This window comes from Ixodes scapularis, unplaced genomic scaffold (assembly GCF_016920785.2).
Source record: "Ixodes scapularis isolate PalLabHiFi unplaced genomic scaffold, ASM1692078v2 PGA_scaffold9__187_contigs__length_104089568, whole genome shotgun sequence".
NCBI lineage: Eukaryota > Metazoa > Arthropoda > Arachnida > Ixodida > Ixodidae > Ixodes > Ixodes scapularis.
The window spans coordinates 7,709,419-7,721,701 of NW_024609884.1; the positions used below are offsets into that span (position 1 = coordinate 7,709,419).

The window sequence follows — 12,283 nt, forward strand, 5'->3', positions numbered from 1 at the left end:
AAATTGAGATTTTACTTAAATCGAATTGTCCTGCAGCTAAAATACCAGAAGCTTTTGTCACGCAGACTGTCGTCCTTCATAGGTTCTACATTTTTTGCTACTGGTGCTGCATCTCCATTGGACGGACGTTCGAATGCTTGCTTTTACTCCCGTTTTCCTTTGTTGTCAGAGAGTCCAGCTGTAGGGAGGTTGCAGGCTGAGGAAGCTTTTGGGGGACCTGCAGCAGTGTCTTTTTTAATTGGAAATGACAATTCAGACTAAACGGTGTATTTTCCGAATACCCAAGGCTGGAATAAAGAATGCCAGGAAAAAGTATAAACATTCCAAATTACGGCACTACTGCTGTGCATATTTTGGGCAGTTCAATACATATCATACAGGCAACTGGGGGCTATTCGGCCGTTTTTTCTGCTACGTATGAACTAATTTCCAGTAATTGTGCATCTTCTAAAAAATATGCCTGCATACGTGTATAAACTATATGACTAATTCACGAAGAAGCTACATTTATGTAAAACAACCTTGCTCCACGAGCACTTCCAAGATCATCAGACACTGCAGGGCCTTTAAAACATCTGCGAACCAGCGCATGCAGAGTGGCAACGCAGAGTCGGGGTCGCGAGCTAATTTGCCGACCACTTAAAGGCCCATGGTATAAATGCCACTTCAAATGCCTTAAAAGCGGGATGTAATATCGTCCTCAATCATGAACATGCAAGCAACAGAATTCCAGCGTTTGAAACACTTGCGCCACCGCTTCACCGACCCCTCGCAAGATTGTCTTGTGTCGAATGGAAAGACGGAAAGGTTCATCGGCGGAATTGCCTCCACCGATAGCTTTCGGGATTTGTAAGCCAATTTTAAAGGTAAAAGAGACAAGCAGGCTTATAAAATGTACGGAAGCACGTCAATATCGGCCTAACTCAACGTCTTGTACACCGGGTAAACAAAGTCCAGCTCCTCGAAGAGCTTGCGGCACACAACGCCAGACCAGGAAACCGGTGCTGGGAAGCGAGCCGATGCGAGATCGCGGAGCGGAGTCCTCTTCTTGACGTCACGGTACACCTCACCCAATCAGGGCACGGCGACCGCAGCGACGCCCTCGGGGCTAATACGTTTCGGGCTTGTGCTAAAGCTTCGAGGTCTAGCCATCTAGGTTAGTTTAGAGACCACAAATGACGCCCTCGGGGCCAGAGAACATGAGATAACGACCGTTTATAGTCCACGCCCTGTGTACAATCTCTAGTCGACGTGTCGATCGAAACCGAAACCATGCCACTCTCCTCCCTGGCCATCTAGTTCCCAGAGTGCAACGCGCGCCGTGTTGCATGCAGGGATTTATGGAAGTAGTTGGTCCCTTCAGTCGGGTGCGCCAGAGGTGCAACCGAAGGAGTGCTGGACGCGTCACCGGGAATTCACTACGACATAATTACACGATGGATAGATTGGTTCCCTGCAGCTAGCGATCGCTTAGTGGTCTCCTTAATAAATACATGGAAGATGCATGCTTTGAGGACAATGATTTCAGTAACTCTTCAACACACAAATATTAAGATTTCCTGAAAACATTTGCAGGGCTACAGCCTCAGATTTCATACTGTCACATCCAAGAGAAGTCGAAATGCATATTTTTACTTCTGGACATAAAATTATACAACTGTGAACCACTCTTAATATATTCCGTGCACATATGTAAGCAGAACAATTCTTCAGTGGCTAAATAACCCAGCATCCTGAGGGTATCGTGTACAAAGAACACAAAAATGCAATGCGAGAGAATATCAGTGCTTCCAAGGATTTTTCACACGTGACTCGGCATTGAAGGGTCGAATATCACACACACAATCCAGCTCTTAATAGTCTTGAAGGTTCGGTCCCACAAATGAGCATTCAGGCCAAGATGTTGGACAATATACCAACACATGTACTACAGTATACCACAGACAAACCACACATATTCAACACTGGCAGCTTTCTAGAGATGACTACTGTAATGCCAACAAATTGAGATAATTAAATATTAAAATAGCAATGTGCTTCATTCATACAACGTGACCTCAGAAGGGGTCAAATGGGGCAGAACCTAGCAAACAATAGAATTACTTGAGTTGCTAATCAAGCAGTTATACGACTCAGGAGAACCAAAACGGGCCATGACATGGAAGTGAAATATGCAGAGAAATGGTGAACGGTCGGATTGCAACCAATGGGTGGAAAGATCAAAGAATGTAAATGCATGATTAAAACACACACTATATTAACACCAGATCAGAGGGTTTGCGAACATTTTTCCCTCCAACTCTTCTTAGATAGCGGAATATGAAATATTTTAAAAACTACTCGAGGCACTTTGTATCAAATGCTTTGTAGGAATCAATGCAAAGAAAAACCAAGTTCACCCACTCAACAAAGACTATGGGTTCTTACTCGGCAAATTTCTGGGCCTTCAACTCCACCAATAACAACAGAAAGGTTCTAACAACGCAATTGCAAAAATCTATTAATGGCGACTAGAACTCAAGGTGCAACAAAAAGGTAATGATGAGAAATGTCATTACCAAAGACCTGGCAAGAGACCATCAGTTTATCTTCCCACAGAACCATGGTACAAAGTTCATTCATTTGCATCCAAACGAAAAGTAATATCATGGTGAAATACTCTGAAGCAAAGCATAGCAGTGAAAACACTGCTTGTAAAAACATAAAAATATAAGCAAGTACTAAGAACAGAACATTTGTATAAGCCACTAGAAAATGTTATCATAAACATCATCACATCCCTGCAATGGTTCTCCATATAGAGGTTGCTTCATTCAACCCTAAAAGTATATAATTTCACAAACTACAGTAAAATCTCCAATGCATGCATTACATTTTTAACTGAAAATTGAAAAGGACTGTCATCATCTGGAATTGGGCACTCAGAAACACCATTACTATCACCGAGGCAGGCATAAAATTTAGGTGCCAATTTTGCGGTATGTTAATTGCTACATACCTTGTCAGAAGACACCAGATTATGAGCAACACAGCATTGAAAAATTAAATTTGCATAGCATAGCTGGTACCTGGATTCCTTAGGGACTATAAAGTTACACAAACATTTAGTCTTCCAAAGCCATGGGAATTGGGCATTTTGGATCAATGTATACATACATTATATTCCACAACACTGAACATCACAGGTACACACAAGGACAGTGATCCCTTAATGCTCTGGCACACTTGGTTTTGAGTGAAAAGTGGTAATGTTTAGCAAGCCATATACATGAAATATGTATAGCTCTCAAAATAGCAGGTATCTCCTTCACCAGTCACAATCCAGCTTTGCTACAACACAGACCATGTTTGAGCCACATCATACAGTGGTCTGCATCTTTTATGTTTGTAAGTTCATAAAGAGACACTCTACTGCTTTTCATATAACTACAATCATTTAAAGAATCTATGGAAGACAATACAAAAAACATAAATCTGCACACCGGTCATCCAGATTTAAAGGGGTCAGGACATGCCAAAAATAAAAGAATGAGATAACTATACTGCTAGGATCCATTGTATGTTTCTATATATTTTGCTAAATTTATTTCATAAATGGCGCGACAGTTTCATGGATAAATTGATTTGTTCACGGGACCCTCGGGCCCACCCCATTCGGAAAGGCCGCCATGTTTGGTGGGTCGGCGACGTCACTCGCCCAAAATGCGGCGTCCAATTGCATGCAATTGCAGACTTGGATATCTCGGCGTCACACGCTTCATCTTCCTCGTTTACCTTTTGCCTTTCGATACAATAACGTCTACAGCATCGCTCGCTTCGTCAGTCTTCAACACTGATCGCAGCAGCGATGAGGGCGATTGTTATCAGGGGATGTTGGAAGTTGGTCATCTTGACTTTGACCTGCTGGCGACCAGCTTCAGTGAGGACGATAAGATTGCCACAGATGACCTCGCCGTCATCCACGACGATCTCACATGTGCATGCAGGATGGAAGGTCAAAGGGCAAGGGGGCGAGAGCGAGTGTAGAGCGAGGGTGTGATCGTACCGTGGCGAGCTTGGGGACGCCTAAAGTGAGAGAGCGTTCAACTAAGCATCATGGTTACGCGGTTTATGGGCACCATGGTGACTAAATTGGGCAGTGTCGCTTGGTTACCAGGTGAAAATTATCTACATTAGTAAACTGAATATTGCAATTACTATAGCTCTAATAATCATGAACCTTGGTGTATATACTAAGTAGCCTACGAGCATTCCATTTTAAAAATCCACCTGTTTGATTTTTCGAGTCCTAACCCCTTTAAATGCCTGGCCTTTAAAAAATATTTGTTCCTCTGTGCAGTATGATCCTCATTGCTTATATTCAGTGGAGACAGCAGGTTTAGAAAATTTCAAATATCAACTTTGAAATGCCAAAAGGATAATTTTAGAACCCTTTCTGCACTGAAGGAAAGCACACAATTACTATACAGTTAACATCCTCCTCAAGCAAAAATGCCAAGAGCAACTGATGCAGCAGGACATTACAAATCTGACTAACTTATCTTCAGACCATAGCCAGAATTTCAGAATGATGAGGCACAAGTTTTTCAGTTTCTCTGTGTTGAAGTTTAGGGGTCATTAATACAAAATAATCACGGAAATGTCCCAATTAAACACGAGTGCTATGCTGTCGAAGTAAAAGCTGTCTGAAGATGGTCGTCCTGTTTGTTCTTCCTTAATGAACACATCCAAATGTGCAACAGCTACATCAGTGAAGCATATTTTAGTGTCTACAACTTGACACACAAACAAGCGAGATTCTATAATGCCTCTGGGTAAGCACAACAGTGTTCTACAAGTTTTTATGAAAAGACCTTGTTCCTTATTCACACCAATGTGTAAAATCTGGCAGTTTTACAACAGACTTGCACAAAGTGTACTAGTGTAAATCTTGAATTCACAAGCAGAGTAAGCAAATCTAGTGTCTAAAAAGGTTTGACATTTAAAAGAATGTATTAACAGCTGTGTTCTGAGCAATGTGCAAGACAGGATCACAGCACTCCATTAAAATCGAAGTAGACAGGTAAAAAAAAATCTCCTTCAAACATGATCATAATAATCATAATAATAATAATAATAATAAAAAAAAAGCTTTCATGTAGTGAAGCTACAAAATTGCTTAGAGCAGGCACTGGTCTGGACTATTAGAGATGCATTCAGAAGCTAATGAGACATTTACATCATCTGAGAACCTAAGAACGAGCATGATTCGAACAGGTCTTGGCCACTGGACTGAACTTCTCAATTGTTAAGGAAAACTGCAAGAAACTGTTGCTAGACAGCATGAACTTGGCCCAGAGTGTTCTCTACCTGCTGCAATCTCGGTCGGTAACATCTGTTCGACAAAAGTCTGAACAGGTTAACGCTCCGTATCCAGTGCCTTTGTGATGCTACAATTATGAGCTCGATAAACTGGTGTAAAAAATGCTCCCTCTTGCTGAATAAGAATACAAATCCTTCACAAAGTCTCCATCTCAAGTGCAACAGTCAAATTTTGCCAGCAATCATCTTGTACTCAGACATTAGATCAAGGCCGACACTCATCACACGACACACACATCAACCAAGTCCATGGAACCCTTTTTTAGAGAGTTCTGGCTGGCCTGCTTGCGCCTGAGGGACAAAGTCCGCATGTCTACAATCGACTCGTAGATTCCCTCATTGTCTGTGGACCTCGGCATGGTTGAACAAGGGGTAGCCAGTCCCTTGTCATGCAGTGCAACTTCGTGACTCGCAAACGTAAAGTCTGCATCTCTCGGAAAGTCAGCGTACACAGGAGGCGGTGGAAGACGAGTCTTACGGACATAGAGGCAGAAGCAGATCGCCACCACCAAGACCACAACCAAGGCAGTGGCCGTGACTATCGGCACCACCGTGTACAGGATTGCTCGCAACTCCGAGTTGGAGGAGGCCCGCGAATCATCAGGAGGGCTGGAGGTCGGAGCTTGTGGTCCCGAGAGCGGGATGTTGAGGATGTCGCTTGGCTCGCTGCTGCCCAAACGGCTGTGGGCCACAAGGTAGACCTGGCATGGCTGTGAAGGATCCAGGCCAGAGAGCAGGTAGGAGGTTTGCTTCGCCGAAGCCACAAACACCTCCTTCCAGGAGTCGTCTAGCTGACGGTAGTGAAGAGTGTAGCCCGTAACACGCTGAGTTACTGGTGCACTGAACATCCAACTGAGTCGGAGAGAACCTGCATCTACCGCTGACACGCTCAGCAGGGGCGCAGGGGGAAAGTCCCCATCCAAAGTCGTCACTGTCAGGGGTGCCGATGGAGGACTGCTCCCCACTATATTGAACGCTTTCACCACTATTGCATACGACGTGTCCTTTGCGAGGCCTCGTAACGTAAAGCTACGGGAGTTAGCCGCCACAGTGTGGAAGGAGTAAAAATGTTTCTTGGAAGAATCTGATGCACTAGTGTAGCCGACGTAATAGCCAAGAAGCTCTCCATTCCAATCGCTCTCTGGAGGAGGGCTCCAAGTAACGAGCACAAACGTGGCGCCCGACTTTTCAATGCGGACATTCACGGGGGGACTGTGGGGCTCCTCCTGCGTCGTTGCGAAACGAACTGTGGGAGAGGGCTCACTGGAACCGGCCGAGTTGATTGCAACGATGGTTAGTCTATACTCGGTGGCAGGGTGAAGATCTCGGATGAGAGCTGTAGTGACACCACCCTGGATGCTTTGGTTCACTGCTTTGTCATCTCTGTGCGACCAAAAGCGCACTTGGTACGACAAGACTGGAGACCCAAGAGGACTCTTCCAACGGATCCTGGCACTACGACTCCACACATCCGACACTTCCACATCTGTAGGATTCGACGGTGGCTGCAGAACATTAAGACGAATTGATTTCCGATCCTCCCCATATTCATTATGAACCACACAAACATAGTGGCCTGCGTCTCCAACTGCGACGTGTTTCATGACCAGAGACGACACCAGTCTCTCTTTTTGCACATCACTCGACACAAGGACCCGATCATAAAGCTGACCGTTTGAGGTTATCGTTTTGTCTCCTTTCATCCAGACAACTGTGACGGGGTGATCGCCGGTCGCTATGCAAGTAAGGTTCACTGTATGGCCAGATTCTGCACTGATGTGCTGCGTCAATACTTGTGCCCGTGCCACTGTATACACAGTGACTGCCACAGCCTTCTTCAATCCTATCCCTATACCGTTACTGACATCGCAGGTGTACATGCCAGAGTCGGATTTCTGTACATCCCGCACGATGAGGGTGCCATTACTATACACCCTGTATTTGTCGTAACCACCTCCTGGAATGGTTCCCAGCGTGAAAACTCTGTCACCATTGTCGTGCGACCAGCTCACTCGTGGCACGGGCGATCCTTTCGCTTGGCAGTGAATTAGCGCAACGCCGCCCTCGGGTATCTTCAGATCTGCCGGTTTGTCTACCCACTCGGGCGCAACATTCACGACAACATCCACCGACGCATTGTCCTTGCCCGCTGCATTGCTCGCCACGCATGTATATCTTCCGGCGTGTTCCTCGTTTAACGGTTTGAAAGTCAGCGTAGACGAATACGTCCCCGTCTGCTCAGAAAGGGTTGCGGAAAACACGACTCGCTTGTCATTACGGAACCACAAGATTTCTAAAGGAGTGTCGCCTACAGCTACAGTGCAGGTCAGTCGGACTTCGGTGCCGACTACGAGGTCTTTAGGAAGCGTTAGCGGAGTCAGTTTGGGCGGCTGCTGAGCCCAGGCAAAGAGCCTCAACTCGGAGCAGATGGACAGGAGGACCAAACAAATAATTACTACCATTGCTTTTGTTATGGGTCATGGGATATTATTGCCGAGCGGATGCCGATTTCCTTCCTTCGATTTTTCGGTCTCTGAATGTGCCTCGCGGGCAAGCTGTACTCACATGGTTATTTCGAAGCGTTCCGGGCGCTGTCCTATTAAAATTCATTGTTCCTATCAATTATCTCGACTTGTTGGTCACCGCAATCCGCAAGGCCTAGGGCATAGCCTAGGGCCTAGGGGCACAAAAACAAACACAAGCTTCCCAGTGGCTTCCAGCTCCCGTCCCCTCGTCGTCGGTCGTGATGTTGGCGGGGGCCGCAAGAGGGCGCAGCTATTCCGTTCTGTTTTCTGAGTTACTGGTAGATTCGTCCGCTCACCGCAACTCGACTGAGTTGCGGTGAGCGGACGTGTTTCCTGGTTCTCCTCGAGCATCCGAAGCTAAGTGCCAGTTTTTCTTCTTTTCTCTCTCTTTTTTTTTGAGAGTTGATTGGAAGTGACTATGCGGTAGCAGTATTAGGTTTGAACAGCAGCAGTTAACGTTAGTTTCGCAAAGTAGGCTCTGTTTGAATTTTTGGCGGGAAGGGACGGTTTGTTCCCGGTCTAGACATGGGTCTAGATTTGGGTCGGCATGACAAGGGTGGGGACGAGTTGGTGCAGTGCGAGGGGTGTGGGAGGTGGTGTTACCTGGAGGAGACGGGTTTCGGGAGCCTGGAGGTGGCGGCGGAGGTGAGTTTCGAGTGTCGGCTTTGTGTGAAGCTTCAGCAGGTAACTGGGGAATGGGAGGGTAGAGTTCGGGAGATTGAGGCCCAGCTTAAGGCAGAAGGAGAGAAGCGGGTGGGTCTCGAGGCCCAGGTAGAGGAGCTGACTAGGCAGCTTAATCATGAGAGGGAGCAGCGGGTCGGCCTCGAGAAGCAGGCGGAAGAGCTGGGGGAAGTATGGAAGGCGGGTTTAGAGGAGCGTAAGAGGGAGTGTGACAGTAGGGTAGAGCGCCTGGAAGGGGTAATTCGAGCGAGTGAGAGTAGCGAGGGAAGAAAGGAGGAAGTGTCAGTTCTAGCGGGACGAACCACCAGTCTGCAGGCTGGGGTCCCTGGTGGTCGGGAGTCCGGCCTGTTGGCAGGCGGGCTCGACGACGCTGGAGAGCTGATTGAACCTCAGCTCAATGGCGCCTTCGAGCAGCAGGCGTCGGGCAGTCAGGTGACAGGAGATAAGTCGCAGGACAAAGGCGCGCAGGCACCAGGGGGATCTAGGGTACTGGTAGTGGGGAGCTCTAACGTAGCACGGGTTAGGAGGGGTGTACATAACAGGGTGAAGGGAGACCAGAGGGTAACCGTAGAGGTCCAGCCAGGGAAGTGTATGGTGGATGCTATGACCGCAGCACGTGAGGGGGTGTGGGATAACCGGGAGGGAAGGAACCTAGTAATAGTTCATGCGGGGCTTAATGATGTGCTGAAGGGTAGGAGCCAGAACCTCGGAAAGCAGCTAAACGTGGGAATACGTAAGCTGAGGGACGTGTCTGAGAATGTGCATGTGGTTGTGTGCACCATTCCAGAAGTTCGGGGGCAGTCCGGGTTAACGGAGAGGAGGGTTGTCGAAGCCAACGGAGTAATTAAGGGTATGAGTCGACAGCTTCGGTACGACGTAATGGAAGTAAACAGAGAAGTGTACGAGGCTGGCTCCCGCCCTTTTGCAGATGGCATTCACTACAGTGAGGCCACGGGTTACAGGGTGGGGGATAGGATGGGCCGCACGGTGACTGCTTTTTTGGGGGGACCGAGGGCCCTGGGGGCACTGAAGTAACTGAAAACCCAACAAAGTCAGGAGAGGCACCCAGGGTTAAAAAGAGGAGAAAACGTAAGAACAGGTATAAAAAATCAGCACAATCAGACATTGGATATATTAACATGCAGGGTGGTAGAAATAGGTTAAAATGGGAAGAGGTGGAGGAGCAACTAAGAAAGGAGGATTTAATGGTGTATGGGTTTGTGGAAACACATCTCAGAGACATGGAGCAGCCACCTTGCAACCCTGACTATGTGTGGGAAGAATGCAACAGAATGGAGGGAACGAGGAAGGGAGGTGGAATTGGAGCATTTATTAAGAAGAATATGAACTTTCAAAGGATCAGAAAGGAGTGCGCCGAACATTTGTGGCTGAAAGGAAAAGTCGCTGGGGAATCAACAGTCCTTGGAGTGGTTTACTTATGGACAGGGACAGGTGCTAAAGAGGAAAACAGAAAAATGATTGATTGCATATCAAGAGACATTAGTGAACTAGGCGAAGGCTCCGAAATAATTATTATGGGAGACATGAATGCCCATATTGAGGGTCTGGATGGGTATACGGACTCAACTGGAAGCATATTACTAGAACTGGTGGAAAAACATGACTTAGTTTTATGTAATACCAGTCAGAAGTGTGACGGGCACATAACTTGGGAAACTGGCAATCTGCATTCAACTATAGATTACGTACTCATGTCACACAAAATATATGGTAAGTTACAAGTAATGAAAATAGATGAAGAAGGTTCCAAAAGTCTTGGTAGTGATCACAAACGTATTAAGCTGAATTTTGCCAGAGAAGTAAATGCTGAAACTAGACAACATAATTCAAAGCAAACTTTCTGCAGCGACAAAGAGTTGGAAATAGTTGTTGAAAGAATAGAGGCAGCAGTTTCAGGGCAATGGCATACAGATTGGACCTATGAGAGCCTAACTAGGCTTTTTTCTCTAGAACTAGACAAAGTTAAGAGTAAACGAAAGGGGAAGCAAGGGCATAGACCAAAAAGTTGGTGGGACAAAGAAGTGAAGCAAGCGATACAAAAACGTCAGGAAGCCTCTAGAGAACACAGGTATTCCAAGCGTAGTGGGGAGTCCGAAACGGAAGTAAAAAGAAAATGGGACAATTTTGTAACATGTCGCCGAGAGGCATCCAGTTTGATCAATGCGAAAATTCAGAGAAAGGGTGAGGAATGGATGAGTAATGTAAGTAAGAAAGATAGAAATGCTGCCAAGAAGTTTTGGGAGCACTTGAACTCACTCGGTGAAACAACGCAAGCTAGACAGAGGTTCATACTCTCGCATCAGGGAGATCAATTAGAGGGAGATGATGCGATACAATATATAGGAGCAGTGATGGAGGAGAAATTTCGGGAACGGGTACATGTGGAAGATAGGAGAACCGAAGGAAGTAGCAGTCCAGTTTGTGACATCGCGGATTTTGGACAAAGAGAATGGGAAAAGGCGGAACGAAGAGTCCCTAGTGGCACGTCGACAGGCACAGATGGTATCCCTATCAAGCTGGTGAAGAATTTGGGTCCTAAATCTAAGGCAAAACTAAGGGAGGTAGTGAGTACCATGATAACAAAAGGAAATATTCCAGATGAATGGAGGCTTAGTAGGATGAGTATGATATATAAGGGAAAGGGAGATAAGTCTGATATTAGAAATTATCGTCCTATAACCGTGACACCGGTTATTTACAGGTTGGTAATGCAGATTATAAAGAACAGACTGGAGGAATGGGTAGATTGCGAGGGCATACTGGGCGAGTTACAGAACGGGTTTCGAAAACAAAGAAGGTTGGAGGACAACTTATTTTCTCTAACACAGTGTATAGAAATAGCGCAAAAAGAAAACAGACAGCTCTGGCTGGCATTTCTGGATATCAAGGGTGCCTATGACAATGTGAACCAAAGAAACCTGTGGGACATAATGGAGAACTTAAACCTAGATGAAGGACTAACAGCACTATTAAGGAACATTTACAAAGATAACAAGGTGATTATAACATGGGAAGGAAAGGCGACAGGGAAAATAGAGATAAGACGAGGCCTTAGGCAGGGGTGCCCGTTATCGCCTTTGCTGTTTATGTTGTATCTGAGAGGATTGGAGGATAGACTAGAGAAGAGTGGGCTTGGGTTCAACCTTTCTTACAGTAAGCTAGGCCAAAAAATTCAGCAATCCTTACCAGGATTGATGTATGCGGATGATATTGTACTAATGGCTAACAACAGGACAGAGTTGCAGGAATTAATGAGCATCTGTGGTAGGGAAGGAGAGGAATTAGGTTTAGAATTCAGTAGCGAAAAATCGGCAGTCATGATTTTTAACGAGGATGAAGTTGAGAGGCTGAAGATACAGAATATTACAGTTGAGAGAGCTAGTAAATACAAGTATCTAGGAGTATGGATATGTGATGGTGCAGAATATCTCAGAGACCATGAAAAGTATATAATAGGTAAGGGCAACAGAAATGCAGCTGTAATGAAAAATAGAGCACTTTGGAATTACAACAGGTATGAGGTGGTGAGAGAGATTTGGAAAGGGGTCATGGTGCCTGGCTTGACTTTTGGAAACGCAGTGCTATGCATGAAATCCGAAGTGCATGCGAAACTAGAAATAAAACAGCGCGGAGTAGGTAGACTGGCTTTGGGGGCGCATTGCAAAACGCCAAACCAGGGAGTACAAGGAGACATG

General features: G+C 46.0%; 1 protein-coding gene and 1 long non-coding RNA gene across 2 annotated transcripts; both read right to left on the reverse strand.

Moving 5' to 3' along the window:
• Window positions 1-1,612: 1,612 nt before the first annotated feature.
• LOC115329761 (Down syndrome cell adhesion molecule-like protein 1 homolog) lies at window positions 1,613-7,933 on the reverse strand. Its single transcript, XM_029991424.4, has one exon. It carries the CDS (start codon window positions 7,821-7,823, stop codon window positions 5,583-5,585), a length of 2,241 nt encoding a protein of 746 aa, XP_029847284.2. The 5' UTR covers window positions 7,824-7,933; the 3' UTR covers window positions 1,613-5,582.
• Window positions 1,613-8,090, reverse strand: LOC115329763. Its single transcript, XR_003920154.3, has 2 exons — window positions 7,927-8,090; window positions 1,613-4,065 (listed from the first exon to the last, which is right to left on the reverse strand). It is a non-coding gene; the product is annotated as an uncharacterized LOC115329763 (long non-coding RNA).
• Window positions 8,091-12,283: the final 4,193 nt, after the last annotated feature.

Bases quoted from the DNA above. Each gene is read 5' to 3' on its own strand.
- LOC115329761 (XM_029991424.4), bottom strand. From the start codon at position 7,823: ATGGTAGTAATTATTTGTTTGGTCCTCCTGTCCATCTGCTCCGAGTTG.